Below are 26,489 nucleotides of genomic sequence, written 5' to 3' on the forward strand. Positions count from 1 at the left end.
CCAGATAGCCCAGAATAAGCTGATCAGGGTAGTATTGAAGGTGAGTCCACATACTCACATAGGCAGGAGCTGCTTTCAGGAACTAAACTGGCTGCCTGTTGAGACTAGGGTGTCCCAGATTAGACTAGGTTTGGTTTACAGGAGTATTTTTGGTCCTGCACCCAGATATCTAAGTGATTTACTTTCCTTGTGTTAGGGATGCACACAATCACAGCACCAGATCAGGTGTTGTGTGCTTATACAGGTTCATGAGTAATGCTGGGAAAGGTACTTCCTTGTATACTGGAGCCTCAGAATGGAATGAGTTGCCTCTGCCTATAAAAACAATGTCCTCTCTGGGCAGCTTTGAACATAAAGTAAAAATACGTTTGATGTCCTCTGTGCCCATATGAATAACCCCTATGATGTAACTGGAATGATGAGATAATGTTCTTCTTCTATGTTTTTGTTTTAATATTTCACTGCCATACTGTGTTCCATCTTGTCTAGCCATCTTGTCTCAAGAGGACCACAATGGAAATAAGTCCCAGACTTTATTGTGTGTTATCCTAGATTATTTTATTCATGATTATTTTCATATTCATATTCATGTATGGCTTTTACGTTTTATGTGTGCTTGTTTTTTTAAATGGTCAAATTAATAAACTAAACTAAAGACCCCTCCATCTGAATAGAATTTCACCCCCGCCTAGGCTTCATCGAAACTTAATGGGCCACCCCGGTCGCCGCATGCTGTCTGTTGGTGCCTTTATCCTCAAGGTGAGGTTTTGAAAAGTATTTAAAACAGGGCTGTCAATACTTTTTCACCAATACCTTTTTGAGAAAAACAATTGTTATTTGTTAACCAAAACTCTCTCTGAGCAATTGTATTAGTATGAAATAATATATTTGCCCTATTTTTTAGCATACATTTATTTAGCATACATTGCGCAGTATTTGAATTATTTATTTTATATAGTCATTTTTGCTCATCTTTATCAAGGGGAACCCCAGTGTGTGTCTGCGTGCGTGTGCGTGTGCGCATGTGCGTGTGCGTGTGCGTGTGTGTGTGTGTGTGTGTGTGTGTGTGTGTGTGTGTGTGTGTGTGTGTGTGTGTGTGTGTGTGTGTGTGTGTGTGTGTGTGTGTGTGTGTGTGTGTGTGTGTGTGTGTGTGTGTGTGTGTGTGTGTGTGTGTGTGTGTGTGTGTGTGTGTGTGTGTGTGTGTGTGTGTGTGTGTGTGCGTGCGTGACGTGAGAGACATGCAGGTTATATTCAGATGATTATTTTGTGTGACTGTGTGTTTTTTGTTGTTGTGTATGTTATGTTCTATTCTCTTTGTGTGTTCTGTTGGGCTTTGTTCTGTCAGTGCAGGTGCAGTGTATCCTGCAGGCTCAGCATTATGTGAAGTGTAGTTCATTATCCAGAAGCGCCCAAGCCTGACACATTATTATCTTTCTCCCATGCTTTGACTGCATTTCAATTACCCTCTAACCATGCGTGGCCTTCACTTCCAGGCCCGCCCACAGCCCACCCAGCAGCCAACCAGAGCCCGAGCCACAGCTTGTCAGCCAAGATAAAGCCTATCAATCATATAATAAAACAGGATACGTTTTATCATCCAATCATCTGAGGGTTGCCAGCCCTCCTCAGATACACGGGAGGGAGTGTTACACTCTGCTGGTTCCAGAGGTGCAGGGATATGAAAGCTAAGGGATTGTTCTGTGTGTGTGTGGAATTAACAGATAGAACAAAGGTTCACCTTCTCTGTTACTAAAACACAGAGCTCATTGACTTAACCCACCCAATAAAACCCATTGACATGAGATGTGTATTCGAAGTGTTCGTGTGATCCTTTGTGACACACACTCACTCTGAATTTCTCAAACACCAGCTGATGATTAATTCAGTATCAAAGTATTAGAGAGTTAAAACGTATTTTCTCTTTCATTTACAGAAATATAAAGAATTGGAAAAGTCTGTCCGAGTGGAAGAAATTGATGGCATGAAAGTGGTCAAAAATCTATCGAAGAAGATGGAGGAGATGTTCCGGAAGAAAAAGGAGGCCATTCGGGTACAAATATCGTCGTATCTTTCCTTTTGTCTCCCCTTCATTAGGCTGTGATTTCTGGAAGTAGGCCTAATTTAGACTACTGACAAGAGGAGACTTTAAATATCTAAAAATTATCAACAAAATATCTATATGTAGTATTATAATTAGTATTATCACATTTAGGAGCATATTTTGCATTTTCCTTAGGCCTATCCATAACCGTGAATGAAGCTGTTATAACCAATTGTAAGCTGGTGGCCATATATATCAACGGTCAGAAATGTATATTTCGTTTATATTCCTCAAGTTTTCTGCTTGGTGTGCATTTCTATTCATAGCACAGGTTTAAATTTAAAGTTTGTTATGGATGACAATTACACTGTCGCATTTTATCCAGCAGCGGTGCAAGTAGCCTATTTTAATAGTTAAGCTGGTGTGAGATGATAGCGTTTATCTCGCACGGCCAGATCTCACTGCGCTGTACGGTATTACCTGCATGGTTGTAATTCTACCGCGTGGACCCATTTGCTTGTATCATTCTCTATTTATTAGGCAATATTTCAATGTATATTATTACAGTGCTGTAAATTGAAAAAATGGTTTCGGTCTGAACAAATTAAAATGATTTGAAAGCACTGCATTTCCTAGGCTTATTTCGTCAGATGCAAATGATAAAAATCCCATTCGTTGACTTATTTTGTTATTGCTTAGCCTAAAGAAAATAACTGATATCTCTCAATTGGCAACAATCAAATTGTCATATCAAATTAACGAAATTCCGATGGTCACCAATTGACAATAGGCTATAGGCTACCATTGCCGTGGCGAAAGCCTATTGGAAATGAAAATGAATATAAAACAATTACAATGTAGCCCAATTCGTGTTTATGAAATTGATCTAGTCCTTCTGAGCCTTGCATATTTTTAGAGTGGTATGGCTACCTGTTTTGAAATTCACTTTCGTTAATAATACTTGATATGGTTTGACATACCTTCCCATCAAAAATAGCCCTAGAAATCTGTTTACATTTAGCACCTTAGAGGTTTTATCATCATTACAATTGCCTATGTATATTGTTAACGACAGCATCTAGGTATGAAACATTAATTAAGTTTAACTGTCACACAAGCGTTTGCTTCATGCCATAGCCTACAGCTGTTTACTGTTTGAGTTGACATGCCTGACAGTTATTAATGACCTGTTCCAGAACGGCGATGACGACTGTAGAAGCCTACGGCAGCATTTCTTCCAAAACACGTAGGCAAGCACCTTTGAAAGAGGGGAATGTTGTACAGGTTATTGCGTGTGGTGGGTTACAGTTCTACACTGGGCCATGCTAATCAATAAGTTCACTCACTGCACTGCATATTTCTGTGAGTGGCCTTGCTAGGCAGAAACATAGGCCTACAGTAACCTAGGTGATGAGACATTTTTACCACATCATTGTTGTATGCCTATTGGTATGATTTTCATGTTGTTTTCAGAGGCAAGAGCATCCTTTTTGGAGGCAGGTAATTGATAGGCTGAGCACAGTGCTTAGGGCTATCATTTGAAGTGGATTAGAAGAATGACCTGAGCATCACTAAATAACATCAAATCCTTTAACAGTTGATGTATAACTCTATCATTATTCGTTTTGTGAAATATCATTGAAGTGTGGAAACATTGATTGAATACTGTAAGATGTCAAAGGTCTTTGACTAGACATTCTGTCCATCCCAGCTACCATTTACATTACTTGGCTTGGGCTGTTCCGTGGCCAGAGCACCAGGAGTAGAGCAAACTCATGTCGCTGTGCTCCAAACAGCTATGCAGGTAGGCAGGCAGGGCCATTCCTCAGCCCTCATTTCTCTGGCCCTCTGTTACTGCAGATTCACTGCCTCGCTGCAGCAGGCTGGAACTATAGGAGCCACTGAGATGCTCTGACATTGTGTCTGGCCCTCTGTTACTGCAGATTCACTGCCTCGCTGCAGCAGGCTGGAACTATAGGAGCCACTGAGATGCTCTGACATTGTGTCTGGCCCTCTGTTACTGCAGATTCACTGCCTCGCTGCAGCAGGCTGGAACTATAGGAGCCACTGAGATGCTCTGACATTGTGTCTGGCCCTCTGTTACTGCAGATTCACTGCCTCGCTGCAGCAGGCTGGAACTATAGGAGCCACTGAGATGTTCTGACATTGTGTCTGGCCTTAAAAAACTCTTGATCATGGGGGATGGGTTGGAGTTGAGCTGGTGTGTTGATGCTTCCCCTCTGTCCTTCTCTCTCCCTATCTCATCCCCTCTCCATATCTCTCTCTTCCCCCCCCTTATGCCCCCCTCCTTCAGAGGCTGGTGGAGGCAGCAGAAGAGGCACATCTACAGCACGAGGAAAACCCAGAGCTGCAGGTGAGAGGGGCAGGGGGGATAAGATGGCGCGTAGAAGACAGAGACAGTAAGAAGCATGATGTCCAGAAGAGAGAGTGAGAGATATAAAATAAGCGTTAGTCTATGACAAGGTGATAGAAAGGGTAGCCTATGACAAGGTGATAGAAGGGCTAGTCTATGACAAGGTGATAGAAAGGGTAGTCTATGGCAAGGTGATAGAAGGGCTAGTCTATGACAAGGTGATAGAAGGGCTAGTCTATGGCAAGGTGATAGAAGGGCTAGTCTATGACAAGGTGATAGAAGGGCTAGTCTATGACAAGGTGATAGAAGGGCTAGTCTATGGCAAGGTGATAGAAGGGCTAGTCTATGACAAGGTGATAGAAGGGCTAGTCTATGGCAAGGTGATAGAAGGGCTAGTCTATGACAAGGTGATAGAAGGGCTAGTCTATGACAAGGTGATAGAAGGGCTAGTCTATGACAAGGTGATAGAAGGGCTAGTCTATGACAAGGTGATAGAAGGGCTAGTCTATGGCAAGGTGATAGAAGGGCTAGTCTATGACAAGGTGATAGAAGGGCTAGTCTATGACAAGGTGATAGAAGGGCTAGTCTATGGCAAGGTGATAGAAGGGCTAGTCTATGGCAAGGTGATAGAAGGGCTAGTCTATGGCAAGGTGATAGAAGGGCTAGTCTATGACAAGGTGATAGAAGGGCTAGTCTATGACAAGGTGATAGAAGGGCTAGTCTATGGCAAGGTGATAGAAGGGCTAGTCTATGACAAGGTGATAGAAGGGCTAGTCTATGACAAGGTGATAGAAGGGCTAGTCTATGGCAAGGTGATAGAAGGGCTAGTCTATGACAAGGTGATAGAAGGGCTAGTCTATGACAAGGTGATAGAAGGGCTAGTCTATGACAAGGTGATAGAAGGGCTAGTCTATGACAAGGTGATAGAAGGGCTAGTCTATGGCAAGGTGATAGAAGGGCTAGTCTATGACAAGGTGATAGAAGGGCTAGTCTATGACAAGGTGATAGAAGGGCTAGTCTATGGCAAGGTGATAGAAGGGCTAGTCTATGACAAGGTGATAGAAGGGGTTACGGACAGTATAGTGGCTGTTGGCATTGACAGTGTCCTTCTTGTTAATACCCTGTCACAGTGATGATACATAATTCCTCTTTAATAAGCAACGCTGCATAGAACGCCATACCATGCTGCGGCTGGTAACTCACACTGATTGTTTTTTTATTTAAAGCGTAAGCATCATTCACAAGTAGCCTGTGAACCTGACACTGTTGAAGAGGGAGTGGCTTCAATTTCAGTAAACTGCCATTGGAAAGAACAAGATCCAAGTGTAAATTCAGCACCATGGTCAGCGCCCACTGACAACCACACTGGAATCAGATTATATTATAATGCATTTATACCATTACATATCTGCACCATTAACAATAATGAGGTACATGTTCTTTTTCTGAATGCAATCTCGCACCCAAGGAATGCTGATGTTATCTTCTAACACATCATGAAGCATAGTGCTATAAATAGTACGCTGATATGAAGAGTAATGCAACACAGCAAAATTATTGGATGTCATGCAACAACAATCAGCTGTGTCTTTGGTTTATTTCAACTTCATACATTAAATATTCATAAATTCATCCATCCTCATACTTTATAAAATATAAGAGAATATAATATTCCCATTGTGTGTGCTGCGGTATGTGTTCAGGTGTGGTTCCCATGCCCGTGTGTGTTACAACCCAGCCCAGCGCACAGCCATTGTGCACAGCCATTGTGCTCAGTAAAATACATTATACAGCTGTTATTGCTGGATTCTTTTTCATTTTCTTTGGTGCAGTAAGCCTTCTCTTCCTATGCAGTGGAATTGCAGTAATTCTGTCACACTGAGAATATACAGGACCCTCTCCCCTCCCTCCTTCCTTCTTTCATTCCTTCTCTCCTTTTTTCCCTCTTTCTCTTCCTTCCTCCCTCCCTCCCTCACTCATTGCTCTCTCTCTCTCTCTCTCTCTCTCTCTCTCTCTCTCTCTCTCTCTCTCTCTCTCTCTCTCTCTCTCTCTCTCTCTCTCTCTCTCTCTCTCTCTCTCTCTCTCTCTCTCTCTCTCTCTCTCTCTCTCTCCAGTAGACAAAGATAAATGGAACTCTTATGCACAGTGCATTGTTCCACTTTTCTTCCTGAAGATTGGAAACTCACTTGGGCAACAAATCACTTGTCGCCACCCAGTTAATAGCTGCACTTACATCATATGAATACACTGTGATCACCCCATAGTTTGCAGGTTTCTCTGGTGATTATATTAACACATTGGAAGAATTTGGATAAGGTCATTATTACCTTTATAGAACATAAATTTGGTAGTTTATAGTTTGAGGATAACAATCAACTACAGATTCAATGTGACCAGATGATTATGTATGTTCATTGCTGTGGTGATATTCATCTTCTTTATAACAATGCAGTTATGTAGCCCACAACACATTATTGTATTGTTTTATGATTTAAGAGCATATTGTCATTGAGCAAAAGGTTTCCTGTTTTTTGGGAGTGTTATATTTAGATCTACTGTAAGCTACACATTTCCAGTATAGGCCTACACGTTTACACTATATGCTAAACATGCATAATAAGCTTTATAACTAATTTTCACAGTTTTGAAGGCTATTACTGTGATTGTTAGATATTTTAGTGCATACATAACAGGGTTAGTATTTTAGATAATAATTATTTACTATTATTTAAAATGGTAACCAAATTCACCCATTTTGAATCGCTATACAGTAGCTTAAGCCGAATAATGTGCATCGATTTTTTTTTACATGGTAATGTAAAACATATTTCGTTCTTTCCTTTAAGCTATATTCAGACTAGTTATTTTACAGTGAACTTGCTCAAACTTAATGCCCGCATTTTCATTGTAAAATCCTAACGCCTATTCTTTATTGTAAAAATGTAGGGTAGGCCTACTCCGCCGCCCCCCGTCTCTCTAGAAAACTGTTAAAATATTTTCAGAATTGCTCATCTTTAATACAACAATTCTACAGTATACCAGATTTTTTTCTTCGATGCTCAATGTTGTCACTATGACTTGCAAAAATGGACTCTCATATAGGCTGTGCTTATCAGCAAATGTAGCCAGACTTTTAAATAGTAAACTTTTCTGCTGCTTACAAAACACGGTTCTCCTCTTTAACAAAAAACGTAAATTGCGGAAACCCATCGAATATACAATAAACTACAATACAACAGTGAAAATACATGATTATTTGAACATATTTTGCGGGATCTGTTATCGATAGCATATGAGCGGATACAGAGAGAGTTCACCTTGCGGTATACCATGCTGTCACACACATCACCTGCACGCCCTTGAACCCTGGTTGTATAGCCTAACACTGGTCAATGTAAATCACAGCACCGTCTTAAAATGAGACAGAGAGTAGATAAGAGAAAACCCAACGTATCACGTCTTGGTGCGTGAAAAATGCATGGTGTCAAAACGGCAAGCTGTTATTAAATGTGCGTCAGAGTTTGATGTTAAAAAATGATCTGATATCCTCAGGTAGAACTAAATTTTTAATTTCCACTCGATACAGTGTATATAGTTTTATGTGTATATAGTTTTATGTTGGTTTCAACATAAAAAATACCTAAAGAGAATCTAATTAAAGTCAAATGACTTACAACTGTAAAATAATATTCTAACATGTGCCTGTATAAGTAGTGTAAATACTTGTATTAATCTACAGTAGCTCTCAACAGCTTTCTGTACTTTCTTTTTTAGCTCCAGTATTTGTTCAACATTTGTGTTAAGTACGTTACTATGCAGAGTAGTCTCAGTGATGTCTACAATGAGTCATTCTGGCTGCCTGAAGGTCAGTCTGAGGATCAAAGGGTTAGTATGGAGAAATGGTGCTGGACTACTCTGTCATATGTGGTACATTGACCTCCAAAGAGGTCCAGTAAGACCCACTGCAGTTCCAATTTCAAAAGGCCCTTGCACATCTGAGCTATCTTTGTTACAGGTGCATGGAAACAGTTGAATAAGATGAGAAAAAAAAAGAAACTCGCACACTGCCCTTTAATTAGCTTTATGTAGCAAGCTCAGTCAGCCCGTGTTTAAACCAGTTAGACCCATTTCACACTACTGAAACAAGCCAAGCCATGCCAAACTGTAGTCTTCCTGGCCTTGCTATGCATCCATCCCATAGTTGCTGCATGGAACCGTGCTTGCAAGGACATTGTGAAAAATTCAGGGTTGAGGGTATTAGACCCACATGCAACTACCTATACAGCCAGCGCTGGTACGGTAGGCAGGGTCTCGCTGCAGCAGTGGTGTACAGTAACCTACAGTAAGAGCCAATGGAGCGTCACGGCCGTGGAGCCGCAGTGTCCCCTGTCTGGCCTGGCCTGCTCTACACTACAGTAATAACCCTGCTGAAGGTTAACGGGCCTCTCTCTCTACAGTCCTATCACTTCTGCTGAGCATGCACGTTCCTCTCCTCCCCCCTTCCTCCCCCCCTACCTTCCTCGGCCCGTCAGAGGGGCGCCCAGGCATGGTATGAGCTGTCAGGCCCTGCTTTATGGTGATGCCCGTGTGGCCTCCCCCAAGTACGCCACAGAGTCCATCACACCCCCCTACTCCTCTCCCTCCCTCCCTGCCTCTCCCCAAGCCCTTCACTGGCAAACAGCGCCAGTCAGTTCAGAACTAGGCTGCTTAGACAGAATGAAAGAGTCTCTCCTCTAAGCTGGTCCAGGGGTTCAGCACTGTGAAGAACAGGCCAATCCCAAAGCAGAGTTACACTTCAGAGAAGTCTGATTGTTCTCTTAATTAACCCCATCATCCAGACAGAGAGCTGAGCAGCACAGCTCACCTCCACTGCTAGAATGCTGCTCTGTAACCTCCACTTCATTTTAAAAATGTTTAGCTTGACTCTGGTTCCCGAGTGGAGCAGCGGTCTAAGGCACCTCATCGCCATGCAAGAAGTGTCACTACAGACACCCTGGTTCAGCGGTCTGAGGCACTGCATCTCAGTGCAAGAGGTGTCACTACAGTCCCTGGTTCAAATCCAGGCTGTATCACATCTGTCCGTAATTGGGAGTCACATAGGGCGAAGCACAATTGGTCCAGGTTTGGCTGGAGTAGGCCGTCATTGTAAATAAGAATTTGTTCTCAACTGACTTGCCTAATTAAGTAAATAAAAAATAGTTACTGTATAAATATAGTGTCAAAGTGCAGTTGTAATGTATTTTGACCTCATTACAAAGGATGTCCCTTTATGTAACACTTTGTGTTTTTCTCAACAGGGTCTGGGTTGTCAAGACAAATACAGTACCACTCCATAGCCACGAGGCTATTGAAACTGATGGTGGAGATGGACGTTAACTCTCTGTTGTTTTCCTCCCCAGTATGAGTACTTCAACGCAGTGCTGATTAACAATGTGGATGTTAACTCTGTTAACTCTATGTGTACCATGCCTGTTCCCCAGTATGAGTACTTCAATGCAGTGCTGATTAACAATGTGGATGTTAACTCTGTTAACTCTATGTGTACCATGCCTGTTCCCCAGTATGAGTACTTCACCGCAGTGCTGATTAACAATGTGGATGTTAACTCTGTTAACTCTATGTGTACCATGTCTGTTCCCCAGTATGAGTACTTCACCGCAGTGCTGATTAACAATGTGGATGTTAACTCTGTTAACTCTATGTGTACCATGTCTGTTCCCCAGTATGAGTACTTCAACGCAGTGCTGATCTGATTGTTGAGTTGGATTGTAACTCTATATACAGTATCTGCACTGTGTCTATTCCTCCCCAGTATGAGTACTTCAACGCAGTGCTAATTAACAATGTGGATGTTAACTCTGTTAACTCTGTGTACCATGTCTGTTCCCCAGTATGAGTACTTCAATGCAGTGCTGATTAACAATGTGGATGTTAACTCTGTAAACTCTATGTGTACCATGTCTGTTCCCCAGTATGAGTACTTCAACGCGGTGCTGATCAACGAGGTGGATGAGGAGGGCAACAACGTGGAACTGGGAGGAGAGTTTGTCCTCGAACCCAACGACCACTTCAACAACCTGTCAGTCAACCTCAGCCTCAGTGTGGTGCAGGTGCCCACCAACATGTATAACAAAGGTAGGGACACTCAGAAATCACTGCCAATATAGTGCATAATAGTTGAAGTGTGCAGATATGGATATGGAATAGTAGGAAATCTCCCACGTGAGGTGGCATAAGAGTTCATGTTGGCAAATAAATTGTCCTTCTGGGACAATAAAAATCTATTGAATTGTGTGAAAAGCAGGTTTGGGGTACATTTCATGTCAATTCAAGAAAATAATTTAATTTCCAATTTTAGAAAGTGAAACGCAGTGGTGGAAAAAGTATCCAATTGTCATACTTGAGTAGATACCTTAATAGAAAATGACTCAAGTAAAAAAGTACTCAAGTAAAAAGTCACCCAGTAAAATACTACTTGAGTAAAAGTAGTAGAGGGCAGGGGTAGAGGGAGGTGGGTAGAGGGCGGGGGTAGAGGGCGGGGGTAGAGGGCGGAGGTAGAGGGCGGGGGTAGAGGGCGGAGGTAGAGGGCGGAGGTAGAGGGAGATGAGTAGAGGGCGGGGGTAGAGGGCGGGGGTAGAGGGAGGTGGGTAGAGAGCGGGGGTAGAGAGCGGGGAGTAGAGGGAGGTGGGTAGAGGGCGGGGGTAGAAGGCGGAGGTAGAGGGCAGGGGTAGAGGGCGGGGGTAGAGAGAGGTGGGTAGAGGGCGGGGGTAGAGGGCTGGAGTAGAGGGAGGTGAGTAGAGAGCGGGGGTAGAGAGCGGGGGTAGAGGGAGGTGGGTAGAGAGCAGGGGTAGAGGGCAGAGGTAGAGGGCGGTGGGTAGAGAGCGGGGGTCGAGGGCGGTGGTAGAGGGCGGGGCTAGAGGGTGGTGGGTAGAGAGCGGGGGGTAGAGGGCGGAGGTAGAGGGCGTGGGTAGAGGGCTGTTGGTAGAGAGCGGGGGGTAGAGGGAGGTAGGTAGAGGGAGGGGGTAGAGGGAGGTGGGTAGAGGGCGGAGATAGAGGGCGGAGGTAGAGGGCAGAGGTAGAGGGAGGTGGGTAGAGAGCGGGGGTAGAGGGAGGTGGGTAGGGGGAGGGGGTAAGAGGGAGGGTGTAGAGGGCGGAGGTAGAGGGTGGGGGTAGAGAGAGGTGGGTAAAGAGCGGGGGTAGAGAGCGGGGGTAGAGGGAGGTGGGTAGAGAGCAGGGGTAGATGGAGGTGGGTAGAGGGCGGGGGTAGAGGGCGGAGGTAGAGGGCGGAGATAGAGGGCGGAGGTAGACGGCGGAGGTAGAGGGAAATGGGTAGAGGGCGGGGGAGGAGGGAGGTGGGTAGAGAGCGGGGGTAGTAGAGAGCGGGGGTAGAGGGAGGTGGGTAGAGGGCGGGGGTAGAAGGCGGAGGGTAGAGGGCAGGGGTAGAGGGCGGGGGAGAGGGAGGTGGGTAGAGAGCGGGGGTAGAGAGCGGGGGTAGAGAGCGGAGGTAGAGGGTGGGGGTAGAGGGAGGTGGGTAGAGGGCAGGGGTAGAGGGCGGGGGTGGGTAGAGGGCGGAGGTAGAGAGGGGGTTAGAGGTGGGGGTAGAGGGAGGTGGGTAGAGGGTGGGGGTAGAGAGAGGTGGGTAGAGGGCGGGGGTAGAGGGCTGGAGTAGAAGGAGGTGGGTAGAGAGCGGGGGTAGAGAACGGGAGTAGAGGGAGGTGGGTAGAGAGCGGTGGTAGAAAGCGGGGGTAGAGGGAGGTGGGAAGAGAGCAGGGGAAGAGGAAGGTGGGTAGAGCGCTGGGGTAGAGGGCGGGGGTAGAGGGAGGTGGGTAGAGGGCGGGGGTAGAGGGAGGTGGGTAGAGAGCGGGGGTAGAGGGCAGAGGTAGAGGGAGGTGGGTAGAGAGCGGGGTAGAGGGCGGAGGTAGAGGGAGGTGGGTAGAGAGCGGGGGTAGAGGGCAGAGGTAGAGGGCGGTGGGTAGAGAGCGGGGGGTAGAGGGAGGTAGGTAGAGGGGAGGAGGTAGAGGGAGGTGTGGGTAGAGGGCGGAGATAGAGTTGGAGGTAGAGGGAGGAGGGTAGAGAGCGCGGGTAGAGGGCGGAGGTAGAGAGCGGGGGTCGAGGGCGGAGGTAGAGGGCGGGGGGTAGAGGTTGGTGGGTAGAGAGCGGGGGTAGAGGGAGGTGGGTAGAGGGAGGGGTTAGAGGGAGGGGGTAGAGAGCGGGGGTAGAGGGCGGAGTTAGAGGGCGGGGGTAGAGGGCAAAGGTAGAGGGTGGGGGTAGAGGGCGGGGTTAGAGGGAGGTGGGTGGAGGGCGAGGGTAGAGGGCGGGAGTAGAGGGAGGTGGGTAGAGATCGGGGGTAGAGGGAGGTGGGTAGACGGCGGGGGTAGAGAGCGGGGGTAGAGGGAGGTGGGAAGAGAGCAGGGGTAGAGGAAGGTGGGTAGAGCGCTGGGGTAGAGGGCAGAGGTAGAGGAAGGTGGCTAGAGAGCGCGGGGTAGAGGGCGGAGGTAGAGGGCGTGGGTAGAGGGCGGTGGGTAGAGAGCGGGGGTAGAGGGAGGTAGGTAGAGGGAGGGGGTAGAGGGAGGTGGGTAGAGGGCGGAGATAGAGGGCGGAGGTAGAGGGTTGGAGGTAGAGGGAGGTGGGTAGAGAGCGGGGGTAGAGAGCGGGGGTAGAGGGAGGTGGGTAGAGGGCGGGGGTAGAGAGCGGTGGTAGAGGGAGGTGGGAAGAGAGCAGGGGTAGAGGGCGGAGGTAGAGGGCGTGGGTAGAGTGCGGTGGGTAGAGAGCGGGGGGTAGAGGGAGGTAGGTAGAGGGAGGGGGTAGAGGGAGGTGGGTAGAGGGCGGAGATAGAGGGCGGAGGTAGGTAGAGGGCGGAGGTAAATCAAATCAAATCAAAATCAAATCATATCAAATGTATTTATATAGCCCTTCGTACATCAGCTGATATCTGAAAGTGCTGCACAGAAACCCAGCCTAAAACCCCAAACAGCAAGCACTGCAGGTGTAGAAGCACGGTGGCTAGGAAAAACTCCCTAGAAAGGCCAAAACCTCAGAAGAAACCTAGAGAGGAACCAGGCTATGTGGGGTGGCCAGTCCTCTTCTGGCTGTGCCGGTTGGAGATTATAACAGAACATGGCCAAGATGTTAAAATGTTCATAAATGACCAGCATGGTCGAATAATAATAAGGCAGAACAGTTGAAACTGGAGCAGCAGCACGGCCAGGTGGACTGGGGACACCAAGGAGTCATCATGTCAGGTAGTCCTGGGGCATGGTCCTAGGGCTCAGGTCCTCCGAGAGAGAGAAAGAAAGATAGAAGGAGAGAATTAGAGAACGCACACTTAGATTCACACAGGACACCGAATAGGACAGGAAAAGTACTCCAGATATAACAAACTGACCCTAGCCCCCCGACACATAAACTACTGCAGCATAAATACTGGAGGCTGAGACAGGAGGGGTCAGGAGACACTGTGGCCCCATCCGAGGACACCCCCGGACAGGGCCAAACAGGAAGGATATAACCCCACCCACTTTGCCAGGTAGAGGGCGGAGGGTAGAGGGAGGGGTTAGAGGGAGGGGGTAGAGAGCGGGGTAGAGGGCGGAGGTAGAGGGCGGGGGTAGAGGGCGGAGGTAGAGGGAGGGGGTAGAGGGTGGAAGGGGGTGGAGATAGGAGTAGAAAATGAGAAGGGATCCATAATGGCCCAAAGATAGAGAGAGCAGTCACACTACATGCCTTTCAAAGACAATGGAGTGAGTGAGGAGAAGAGGGAAGGGTGAGGAGAGGAGAAAAGAAGGGATGGGGTTGTGTCTCTTGCAGTGACTTAATGCTCAGCTGTTATTTGTTTTCTAGCTCATTGTGTCACCTGTCTCTGTGTAGCCCTGGGTCTCTTTTGTCTGTCTATAATGGCCTCCTCAGTGCACCCCACCCCTCTCTGTTCTCTGCACAATGGAAGGCTATCTGAGAGCCTCAGTGTGTGTGTGTGCGCGTACGCATGTGTGTGGAGACCATGCAGCAGAAGGATGGGAGGGCATTATTTAGTCACACTGTTTGTCCCTCCACCAGAGGGGTCAATAAAGGTCAAAGGTCAACGGTCCAGCACTCCTGTGTTCAGTGTTAATGGAGATTATGACCATTATTACCTTTGTTATTACACTCTTAGAAAAAATGGTGTTATCTAGAACCTTAAAGGGTTCTTCTGCTGTCCCCATATGGGAATCCTTTGAAGAACCCTTTTTAATTGCAGGTAGAACACTTTTGGGTTCTATGTAGAACCCTCTGTAGAATGGGTTCTATCTAGAACCAAAAAGGGTTTTCCTATGGGGACAGCCCGAAGAACCCTTTTGGAATCTCAATTTCAATTTCAATTTAAGGGGCTTTATTGTGAAATAAACAAAACAATTAACAATAAACATTACACTCACAAAAGATCCAAAACAAAAAATACATTTCAAATGTCCTATTATGTCTATATACAGTGTTGTAACGATGTACAAATGGTTAAAGTACATAAGGGAGAATAAATCAACAAATATACTTTGTATTTACAATGGTGTTTGTTCTTCACTGGTTGCTCTTTTCTTGTGGCAACAGGTCACAAATCATGCTGTGATTACACACTGTGGTATTCAATAGATATGGGAGTTGTTTTCGAATTCTTTATGGGTCTATGTAATCTGAGAGAAATATGTGTCTCTAATTTGGCAGGAGGTTAGGAAGAGCAGCTCAGTTTCCACCTCATTTTGTGGGCAGTGGGCACATAGCCTGTCTTCTCTTTAGAGCCAGGTCTGCCTTCGGCGGCCTTTGTCAATAGCAAGGCTTTGCTCACTGAGTCTGTAAATAGTCAAATATTTCATTTTTTTTGGTTCAGTCACAGTGGTCAGGTATTCTGCTGTTTTTTTTGTTGTGTAAATTCTTTCCAATGGTTCAAGTAATTATCTTTTTGTTTTCTCATGACTTGGTTGGGTCTAATTGTATTGCTGTCCTGGGGCACTGTGGGGTGTGTTTGTGTTTGTGAACAGAGCCCCAGGACCAGCTTGCTCAGGGGACTCTTCTCCAGGTTCATTTCTCTGTATGTGATGTCTTTGTTATGGAAGGTTTGGGAATCTCTTCCTTTTAGGTGGTTGTAGAATTTAGAGGCTCTTTTCTGGATTTTGATCATTACCAGGTATCTGCCTAAATGCTCTGCATGCATTATTTGGTGTTTTACGTTGTACACAGAGGATATTTTTTGCAGAATTCTGCTGCAGAGTCTAAATTTGGTGTTCTCTCTCTCACATGGTCCCTCTCTCTGTCTCTCTCCCCTCCCTCCTCCCCCTCTATTCAATTCAATTCAGTGGGCTTTATTGGCATGGGAAACATATGTTACCATTGCCAAAACAATGTCCTCTCTATTTCTCTGTCTGTCTCTCTCTATCTCTCTCTCTCAATTCAATTCAATTTAAGGGGATTTATTGGCATGGGAAACATATGTTAACATTGCCAAAAGAATGTCCTCTCTATTTCCCTGTCTGTCTCTCTCTATCTCTCTCAATTCAATTCAATTCAATTTAAGGGGATTTATTGGCATGGGAAACACATGTTGACATTGCCAAAGCAAGTGAAATAAACAATAAAAAATGAACAGTCTCTCTCTCTCTCTCTCTCGCTCTCTCTCTCTCTCTCTCTCTCTCTCTCTCTCTCTCTCTCTCTCTCTCTCTCTCTCTCTCTCTCTCTCTCTCTCTCTCTCTCTCTCTCTCAGATCCTGCCATAGTGAATGGGGTGTATTGGTCAGAGGCCTTGAATAAAGTGTTTGTGGATAACTTTGAAAAAGATCCGTCCCTGATATGGCAGTACTTTGGCAGTGCCAAGGGCTTCTTTAGGCAGTATCCCGGTGAGTTGTGTGTGTGTGTGTGTGTGTGTGTGTGTGTGTGTGTGTGTGTGTGTGTGTGTGTGTGTGTGTGTGTGTGTGTGTGTGTGTGTGTGTGTGTGTGTGTGTGTGTGTGTGTGTGTGTGTGTGTGTGTGTGTGTGTGCGTGCTTGTGTGGGGAGAGTGGGGGAGGGGCAAACCGCAGGAAGCAGTCACTGTAAGAAATGGGAGAAAATGAAATGGAATCACTCAAAGGGTGATTTAGCTAATGTTGTAATTTTACAGACCATCAGAGAGGATGCCAGCAGCACACTGCAACACAGTCCAGAGCTAAGGCAGAGCTAAGGGTTCATTAGAGCACCGACAGTGATCGTCAGACAGTGATCGTCAGACAGTGATCGTCAGACAGTGACCATGCTGACTGCAGTACTATAACACCACAGATACATATATGGGAAATGAGAGGTGATACAGAAAGTGTTATTTCATATATAATGCCCTTCATCGAATTCCCTTCACATTGCAGTCATATCATTTAAAGTCACCCACTGTGTGTGGATAATGTTATGCATTAGTTCCAATGAGACTAGTGTATTGTTAGTGTGTAGGACATGTAACGTAGCACTGTGCCCTTCACGGATGTGGCATCATTAGACTCCACTCTCCTCTCAATTTCTATTGAGACACACATAGCAAGGAAAGACAGACCTGCGTTTTGAACCCCCATTTCTAAAGACATTTTGTAGTCTGTAGTTGGCTCCGGAATGTCTTTACACTCTGTATGACTCTGTAACGTAATGCGATGTGTATCTAGCTAAGTGTCTTTCTCCTCATGGTTCCAGGGGTCAAATGGCATCCAGACGAACACGGAGTCATCGCCTTTGACTGCAGGAACAGGAAATGGTATGCTTTTTCACAATAGGTCAGCGTTAGCCAATGAGGAAACTATTTTTCCTCTTGCTGTGTAGCCTACAATATCATGCTTTACTTGTTTGTGCAGCGTGCAGCGTACATTATGGCAAAATCTTGATCCCTGTCGTGGATTTTGTTCATGTGTTGTGTGTTGCTTTAGCGCTGCATTGATTCCAGTCAGTGTTTGCTGCATTGCAGTCCAAGGTTGGGCAGCATGTTTTGTGTTGTTATGCCACACTATATACCCCCAGTAAATAGATAGATAGATAGATAGATAGATAGATAGATAGATAGATAGATAGATAGATAGATAGATAGATAGATAGATAGATAGATAGATAGATAGATAGATAGATAGATAGAACTGACATTCTGATTAGTGTGTGTATACTTGTGTCATCCTTTCATGGTCAGGTACATCCAGGCAGCGACATCTCCTAAAGACGTGGTGATTCTAGTAGATGTGAGTGGCAGTATGAAGGGCCTGAGACTGACCATCGCCAGACAGACAGTCTCCTCTATACTGGACACACTGGGAGACGACGACTTCTTCAACATCATCGCTGTCAGTCTGATTGAACCTCTGTGTGTGTGTATGTGTGTGTGTGTGCTGGAGTGGGTTGTGTGTGTTGAGGGGGGGTCTGCTTAATATATCACCCGTAGCATTTTAGCTTCTCTGTTTACATGGGGTTTCTGCTGCTAGTTTTTCTATACCGTGTTTATGATTATCCTACCTCATATCTAAAAACATATCTAGAAAATGAATAGGTATGTCTAGAATGTGTGTGTGTGTCCACTCTTATCGTGATATTCCACTCAGAGCTAACCCTCTCCATATGTCTGTTCACAGTACAATCAAGAGATTCACTATGTGGAGCCTTGTCTGAATGGTACACTGGTACGAGCAGACAGAAACAATAAAGCTGTAAGTTCCTCACTAACACACACATAATTGTATGTAGATCATATCAGAGGGAATGTGTTTGATTATCACTCAAATCATACTGTATGTTTACCTCTTTCCTGTTAGCATTTTAGAGAACATCTGGACAAGCTGTTTGCCAAAGGGATTGGTCTGCTGGGTGATGCTCTTACCGAAGCATTCACCATTCTAAGTGATGTAAGTTCAGCCTCTGGCTTTAAACCCCCTGAATTCATCCATTCATCCGTTCAACACAGATATTGCACAGACTAATATACAGTAATTATATGTACTGCGCCTGTGTATCCATATCACATACTAGAGCAGAGACCAAATGAAACACACAACTTTAAACAAAAATTGGTTCTCATATGTGTCTCAGACTTTGGTTTAATTCCAGAATGACTTTTTACATGATTGAACAACAAATACGTAAACACACTTGGATCCATGCCAGAGAAGTTAGAGTAGAAAGGCAATTAGTTCAGGCACAGTAGTTTTCACTTCCCAACCTAATTGAGTGATTTAAACGGAGCAGCATCAGTAAGGCGTACATCCTTATTCTCAAGCTCTGAATATAGCACTTCTCTTCCCCGTCTACCGTTTGAAACTCTTCTCCTGCTGTCCCTGCTGTCCCTGCTGTCCCTGCTGTCCCTGCTGTCCCTGCTGTCCCTGCTGTCCCTGCTGTCCCCCATTCCGCCCTGCAAGCACAGGCACATCTATTCTGAAGGATGATTAATGGTTGTAATTAACAGTACTGATTAATAAGGAGGATGATCGGAACACAACGCCGGTGGAGATAAAAGGTAGAGGCTCCTGGTCTTATCTCTCTGTTTTCAGGCTAGCGGTCTGTCGCACCGCTCTGCACCGGGCCCTGGGAGCACGGCTTCAACGTCTGCATTTGTCTGATTAATTCAATCTAGTGCAATGAATATGGTAATCAGGCGGCAAATAGGCTGAGTGTGAAATACATTGCTACTGTTATGCAGGTGAATGAGGACCCAAAAGCGACTTGGCGAAAACAGAGTCTTTAATCCAGTTTAAGGAAATAGCAATACTCCTAGACAAATCGGAGCGGTAAATAAAGCATAAGAAACAATTTCACTCGTAATCACGAGAACTGACTGGAGACTCGATAATGAACTGCAGGTTGCCTCGGGAAGGCACTTGACCGTAGCAGACTCAGACACCTGCTCACCACGCAGCATCTGAGGGAAACACGACACGACAGGGCGATACAAAGACACAGCACGGTGAACAGTATACAAGGATCCGACAGGACAGAAACGGAAAACAAGGGGAGAAATAGGGACTCTAATCAGGGGAAAAGATAGGGAACAGGTGTGGGAAGACTAAATGATTGATTAGGGGAATAGGAACAGCTGGGAGCAGGAACGGAACGATAGAGAGAAGAGAGAGAGAGGGAGAGAGAAAAAAGGGAACGAACCTAAAAAGACCAGCAGGGGGAAAACGAACAGAAGGAAAAGCAAAATGACAAGACAATATAAGACAAAACATGACAGCTACTCTAGGCTAGGCTACCACCTTGGTGAATGGACGGGATGGATTCTAACTAGGCTACGGCCATTTTATTCTCTATACTATCCCTTAGCAGAGCAGATCGAAGGTAGAAAGCAATTGACTAGTGGTGTATCAAGACTAGGGTTGCCTGGAGGTGTTTGTGTGTGTCTCTGCTAGAAGCAGCACTGTGGTCTGATCAAAAACACACCTTGACCATAATACTGATCACCACATGTTCCCATCATCTCCACATTTGTCAAAACTCAAATCCTACCATGATATCATGTATTCTACCCTGAATCTGTTCTAAACATTATTTCATTTTCTGTGTAGTTCACTGTGGTGGACAGGCTTTCAATGCTGTTAGTTTGATCCAATGCTGCCTTATTTACAGTTCTCTGCCTCTGACAAACCTGCCTAGCTCTAAACCTGCTCTTTTAGCATTGACCATATTGTTGACAAAATACATTTAAATCATTTGCTCCATATGCTGTGTTTATATTGGTCTCTTTGACATATCTACAGTAACTCTTTAGCTTTAAGGGATGCTCTTAGCAAGGTCAACTTGTGATAATCTGCAGTGTGTGTGGAGACCACTGTGCATGCATGTGTGAGGGATGAGTGTGTGTCAAGAGAGACAGTCCGTGCGGTATTGTAATCCTGTGTGTGTATGTATGTCTGTCTCCACACACACTCTTATAAAACGCTGCTGCCCGTGTGTTTTGGGAGCAGAGCCATGCTCAGCTCAGAGGCTTTTAGACGGCAATAATGGTGCTCACTCCACAAAGCTCCATTTCTCCACATTCCCTCTGTCACGGGTCAATAAGCTATTTAATTACCACCATGCATCTTCTGCCATCAGATTAATGTGGGCTGCACTTCCCAGTTTATTTACAAAGAGATTATCTGTGTTTTAGTCCCTGATGGGACGCCAGTATCGGACATCATCAGACATCAGCAACGAAAACAGATATTACAGGCATGGCCCAGGGCAGAGGTGACAGGCAGCTGAGTTTCAAAGTGGACTTGGGTTCAAATACTATTTGAAATCTTTAGCATTTGCTTTAGCCTGCCTGGAGTGCCAAATGGGCAGGGTTTTTATTTCGTATGACTATTATATTGCTTCCATTGTCTCATGCAAACTCAAGCCCAGGATTTGAAATTATTTCAAATTGTATATGAACCCAGGTCTGTCTCAAGAGTTAGCCCAGGCCTCAAAGACAGAGATGGGATAGGATTAGAGGACGGATGAACATGCCCCGTGGATAAATGGTGCTCGTTTTTGAAGATAGTCAGCCGGCTGTCATGAAGACCATGTGGTCCAAGGCCATCCACAAAAAAAAGGCTTCTGAAAAGGCATTCCGTGACCCAGTAAACAAAACTGCAAAATTCAACATCTTAATAGATGATTTTATGAATATAAACACTGTGTCATTCAAACCTTGTAAAAGCTGCACATTAGTTAAATATTATAAACCAAAGGTACGATTTGAAATCATAGCACATTTTTGATCATTTCTCCTCTCAACATTATGAGGTTGCCATGTTACATCTCGGTTACAATTTTTACACAAGTTCCGTTGTACATCCTTGCAGAAACATGCAAAATATATTTTTCTCAGATGGCAGAACAGCGCTTTATTTAGGTGTCTGGACCATTCTTGTTTTGAGAGCTGTGTTAGCTAGCAAACGTTATGCTGTCTTTAGTTTCGCTAGTAGGCAAGAGCAGCAATGGCCCCTCTAAGCTTAATAGAGCTCGCCAGCTTGTAGTCCTAAAACCCTTGTAGTCCTAAATTAGTTAAGTCTGGTTCGTACAGTCATCCCCAGGGGGGATATTAAATGGGGAAAGAATAGGGATTTGGGATAAACGGCAAAAATAAGGTCAGAGGTTAATACACACTTAGGAGATCTGATACGTTTTGTTCTATGGAGGTAATACCAGTCAGTTAAAATGACCTTTATGAATTATGAAGCCTTAGTTTTTTATGACAAATGCTTCAAAATTCACAAAAATGCACTTTAGCTGATAATCTTTATCTCATAGAACATAACGTATACGATCTCCTAAACCTGTGTTTACCGCAGACCTTGTTTTCAGCATTTATCCAAAAACACCATTCATTTCCCCATCATTTGGCCAATGAACCATGGTGGTGTAACGATGTACGCTGAGAGTCGGGAAGCAAGTTCAGGGAGTGAATACATTTAATGAATAATGAACAAAACAGGAAAACACAAACAGCGCACCGACCTGAAACAATGACAACTGGAGAAGAAACCAAAGGGAGTGACATAAAGGACAGGTAATCAAGGAGGTGATGGAGTCCAGGCAAATGCGTGTATCGCTGGTGACAGGTGTGCGCCATAGACGAGCAGCCTGGTGACCTAGAGGCCGAGAGGGAGCACACATGCCAGGTGTGCGCCATAGACGAGCAGCCTGGTGACCTAGAGGCCGAGAGGGAGCACACATGACAGGTGTGCGCCATAGACGAGCAGCCTGGTGACCTAGAGGCCGAGAGGGAGCACACATGACAGGTGTGCGCCATAGACGAGCAGCCTGGTGACCTAGAGGCAGAGAGGGAGCACACATGACAGGTGTGCGCCATAGACGAGCAGCCTGGTGACCTAGAGGCCGAGAGGGAGCACACATGACAGGTGTGCGCCATAGACGAGCAGCCTGGTGACCTAGAGGCCGAGAGGGAGCACACATGACAGGTGTGCGCCATAGACGAGCAGCCTGGTGACCTAGAGGCCGAGAGGGAGCACACATGACAGGTGTGCGCCATAGACGAGCAGCCTGGTGACCTAGAGGCCGAGAGGGAGCACACATGACAGGTGATGTCAGGGCCTACAAGAGGACGACATTACTATTGCTCTCTATACAGCTGCCAAAAAATGTCTTCACACTGTCCTGTACCTGGTTAAAACATTCTCATTTCGGGGTTCATCTGGATCAATGACAGTAACACGTGTTGCTTGAGCTGATGCGGACAAACACACAAATAGTTCTGTGCGCCAGTGTGCAAAAAAAGTAACGAAGGTGAAACAACGTCGGAACGTTGCTAGGGCAATTTCCAAGATGCTCTGTGATTTCAAAGATACATAATGTGCCACTTCAAGTTTTTAATCACACCGTATTCATGTTCATAACATTATCTACAAACTGTTGCTGAAATTTTACACTGCTGTTGTTGGGTCACGGAACAAGACATTTTTGGTGGGTGGCCCTCTGAATAATGGTGCAAAAGTGGTCATCATTTTCTCCTGATGGTGGAGATCTTGTTCAATTCAATGAGTGTCCTTATTAGAAATGTTTTAAATAATCTAGTCGATAATTGTCTGTATATTTATATAAATTAATCATCTGAACTTCAATTAACCAAAATATGCCTAGAACTATAGTCAATTCACGAGCCTGTATTTTTGCAATGGAAGTGCAACACAGTCCCAGACAAATCTCAACTGTTTTCCTGAATGTGTGTGTATTTGTAGTTTAACCAGACTGGGCATGGCAGTGTGTGTAGCCAGGCCATCATGCTTGTGACTGACGGGGCCACACAGATGTACGACGATGTTTTCGCCAAGTTCAACTGGCCAGACAGAAAGGTGAGAAATTGATCTCTCTCTCTCTCTCTCTCTCTCTCTCTCTCTCTCTCTCTCTCAGTAAACATTACACTCACAAAAATTCCAAAAGAATAAAGACAGTTCAAATATTATATATACAGTGTTGTAATGATGTGCAAATAGTTAAAGTACAAAAGGGAAAATAAATATATGTTGTATTTACAATGGTGTTTGTTCTTCACTGGTTGCCCTTTTCTTGTGGCAACAGGTCACAAATCTTGCTGGTGGGATTGCACAGTGTGGTATTTCACCCAATAGATATGGGAATTCATCCAAATTGGATCTGGGGAAATAGGTCTCTCTAATATGGTCATATATTTGGCAAGAGGTTATGAAGTGCAGCTCAGTTGTCACCATTTTATAGGCAGCGTGCAAATCAAACTTTATTTGTCACGTGCTGAATACAACAGGTTTAGACATTTCTGCAAAATGTTTACTTACAAGTCCTTAACCAACAATGCAGTTCAAGAAAGAGTTAATAAAATATTTACCAAATAAACTTAAGTAAAAATAATAATAAAAGTAACACAAAATAATAACGAGGCTATATACAGGAGGAACCGGTACCGAGTCAATGTGAGGGGGGTATTTGTTCATGTAGGTAGGGGTAAAGTGACTATGCATTGATAATAAACAGCAAGTAGCAGTGTACAATACAAATGGAGGGGAGGGGGTGTCAATGTAAATAGTCCGTGTGGCCATTTTATTAATTGTTCAGCATTCTTATGGCTTGGGGGTACAAGCTGTTAAGGAGCCTTTTGGTCCGAGACTTGGTGCTCCGGTACCGCTTACCTTGCGGTAGCAGAGAGAACAGTCTGTGACTTGGGTGACTGGAGTCTGACAATGTTATGAGTTTCCTTTGACAGCGCCTATTATATTGGTCCTGAATGGCAAGAAGCTTGGCCCCAGTGATGTACTGGGCCGTACGCACTACCCAATGTAGCGCTTTACGGTCAGATGAGCAGTTGCCATATCAGGCGATGTAGGATGCTCTCGATGGTGCAGCTGTAGAACTTTGAGGAATTGGGGACCCATGGCAAAGCTTTTCAGTCTCCTGGGGGGGAAAAGGTGTTGTCGTGCCCTCTTCACGACTGTGTTGGTTTGATGGGGCCATGATAGTTTGTTGGTGATGTGGACACCAAGGAACTTGAAACTCTCCACCCGTTCCACTACAGCCCCGTCAATGTTATTGGGAGCCTGTTCCCGCCTTTTTCTGTAGTCCACGATCAGCTCCTTTGTCTTACTCACATTGAGGGAGAGGTTGTTGTCCTAGCACAACCCTGCCAGGTCTCTGACCTCCTCCCTATAGGCTGTCTCATCATTGTCGGTAATCAGGCCTACCACTGTTGGGTCATCAGCAAACTTGATGGTGTTGGAGTCATGTTTGGCCATGCAGTTGTGGGTGAACTGGGAGTACAGGAGGGGACTAAGCATAGACCCCTGAGGAGCCCCTATGTTGAGGATTAGTGTGGCAAATGTTGTTACCTACCCTGGGGTTGGCCCGTCAGGAAGTCCAGGATCCAATTGTAGGGGAGGTGTTTAGTCCCAGGGTCCTTAGCTTAGTTATGAGCTTTGTAGACTACACAGAGCTGTAGTCAATTAACAGCATTCTCACATAGGTGTTCCTTTTGTTCAGGTGGGAAAGGGCAGTGTGGAATGTGATTGAGATTGCGTCATCTGTGGATCTGTTGGGGCGGTATGCGAATTGGAGTGGATCTAGGATATCCAGGATGATGTTGTTGTTGTGAGCCATGACCACTCTTTCCAAGCACTTCATGGCTACCAACGTGAATGCTACAGGCGGTAATCATTTTAGGCAGGTTATCTTCACTTCCTTGGGCACTATGGTGTTCTGCTTAAAACATGTAGGTATTACAGACTCGGTCAGGGAGAGGTTGAAAATGTCAGTGAAGACACTTGCCGGACATTTTACACCATAATTTGCAAATAAATTCATTAAAAATCCTACAATGTGATTTTCTGGATTTTTTTTCTAATTTTGTCTGTCATAGTTGAAGTGTACCTATGATGAAAATTACAGGCCTCTCTAATCTTTTTAAGTGGGAGAACTTGCACAATTGGTGGCTGACTAAATACTTTTTTGCCCCACTGTATGTCTTTGCTAGGTAAAGCCCCACCTTATTTCAGCTCACTGGTCACATTAACAACACCCACCCGTAGCATGCGCTCCAGCAGGTATATCTCACTGGTCATCCCCAAAGCCAACAACTCCTTTGGCCATCTTTCCTTCCAGTTCTCTGCTGTCAATGACTGGAATGAATTGCGGAGAAAAATAACATTTATTTAAAAAAATAAATAATAATAATTAATGTTTTTTTTATAGCAGACGTTGGAGACTTATACCTCCCTCACTAACTTTAAGCATCAGCCATCTGAGCAGCTAACCAATCGCTGCAGCTGTACATAGTCCATCTGTAAATAGCCCACCAAATCTACCTACCTCATCCCCATATTGTTTTTATTTACTTTTCTGCTCTTTTGCACACCAGTATCACTACTTGTACATCACCATCTGCTCATCCATCACTCGTGTTAATTTGCTAAATTGTAATTACTTCGCTACTATGGCCTATTCATTGCCTTACCTCCTCACGCCATTTGCACTCACTGTATATAGACTGTTTTTTTCCTATTGTGTTATTGACCGCTTGTTTATTCCATGTGTAAATCTGTGTTGTTTGTGTCTCACTGCTTTGCTTTATATTGGCCAGGTTACAGTTGTAAATGAGAACTTGTTCTCAACTAGCTTACCTGGTTAAATATAGGTGAAAAAATAAAATATATAAAATCGTTCTCCATTCATTTTGTAGTAATCGTTGTGTGAACGATCCTGTTCACTTGACTATAAAAAATAATATTTTTTATCATTATTGTCCTTCGTATGGACGGCCTTTTGGAGCTAAAATTATCTCCTAACCTGCTATGAAAAGGCACTTCCGGTCGTAGCTGCACTTCCTCTAGTCACAACCATGTGATTTGTTGAGTCACCTCAACTGACATTACAAAAAATGTATTTCCTTGTATAAGCCACATTAGTTAGTATCATTTGAATGAATATTCTACATTACCATGGCAGTCCACCATCAGTTGAAAGAACTTTCCAAAATACCATGAAAATGATTGCATCACAATACCAGGCAGTCATTGCAAGTGTACCATTTTAAAATCATGGATATTATATGGCTGTTTGATTTTCCTTTTTGATGTTTGGAGAAAGATGTAGTTCTTATTATTCAGTTACA

The 26,489-nt window shown here is 44.7% G+C and overlaps 1 protein-coding gene across 4 annotated transcripts in view; it reads left to right on the top strand.

Annotated features, from left to right (window-relative positions):
• LOC124018907 (voltage-dependent calcium channel subunit alpha-2/delta-3-like) overlaps nt 1–26,489 on the top strand; it is an 85,616-nt gene that overhangs the window by 7,434 nt on the left and 51,693 nt on the right. For 3 of the 4 annotated variants that reach the window (XM_046334238.1, XM_046334250.1, XM_046334245.1), the window contains exons 3-11: nt 1,934–2,050; nt 4,356–4,415; nt 10,388–10,550; nt 16,141–16,272; nt 17,090–17,150; nt 17,574–17,724; nt 18,010–18,084; nt 18,190–18,279; nt 23,095–23,208. In XM_046334238.1, the coding sequence (XP_046190194.1) occupies nt 1,934–2,050; nt 4,356–4,415; nt 10,388–10,550; nt 16,141–16,272; nt 17,090–17,150; nt 17,574–17,724; nt 18,010–18,084; nt 18,190–18,279; nt 23,095–23,208 (963 nt within the window). Of the gene's footprint in view, nt 1–692; nt 760–1,933; nt 2,051–4,355; nt 4,416–10,387; nt 10,551–16,140; nt 16,273–17,089; nt 17,151–17,573; nt 17,725–18,009; nt 18,085–18,189; nt 18,280–23,094; nt 23,209–26,489 lie in introns of all 4 variants that reach the window. The other variant, XM_046334254.1, reaches the window with a different exon arrangement.

The sequence above is a fragment of the Oncorhynchus gorbuscha genome, linkage group LG03 (genome assembly GCF_021184085.1).
Source record: "Oncorhynchus gorbuscha isolate QuinsamMale2020 ecotype Even-year linkage group LG03, OgorEven_v1.0, whole genome shotgun sequence".
In the NCBI taxonomy this organism is placed as follows: Eukaryota; Metazoa; Chordata; class Actinopteri; order Salmoniformes; family Salmonidae; genus Oncorhynchus; species Oncorhynchus gorbuscha.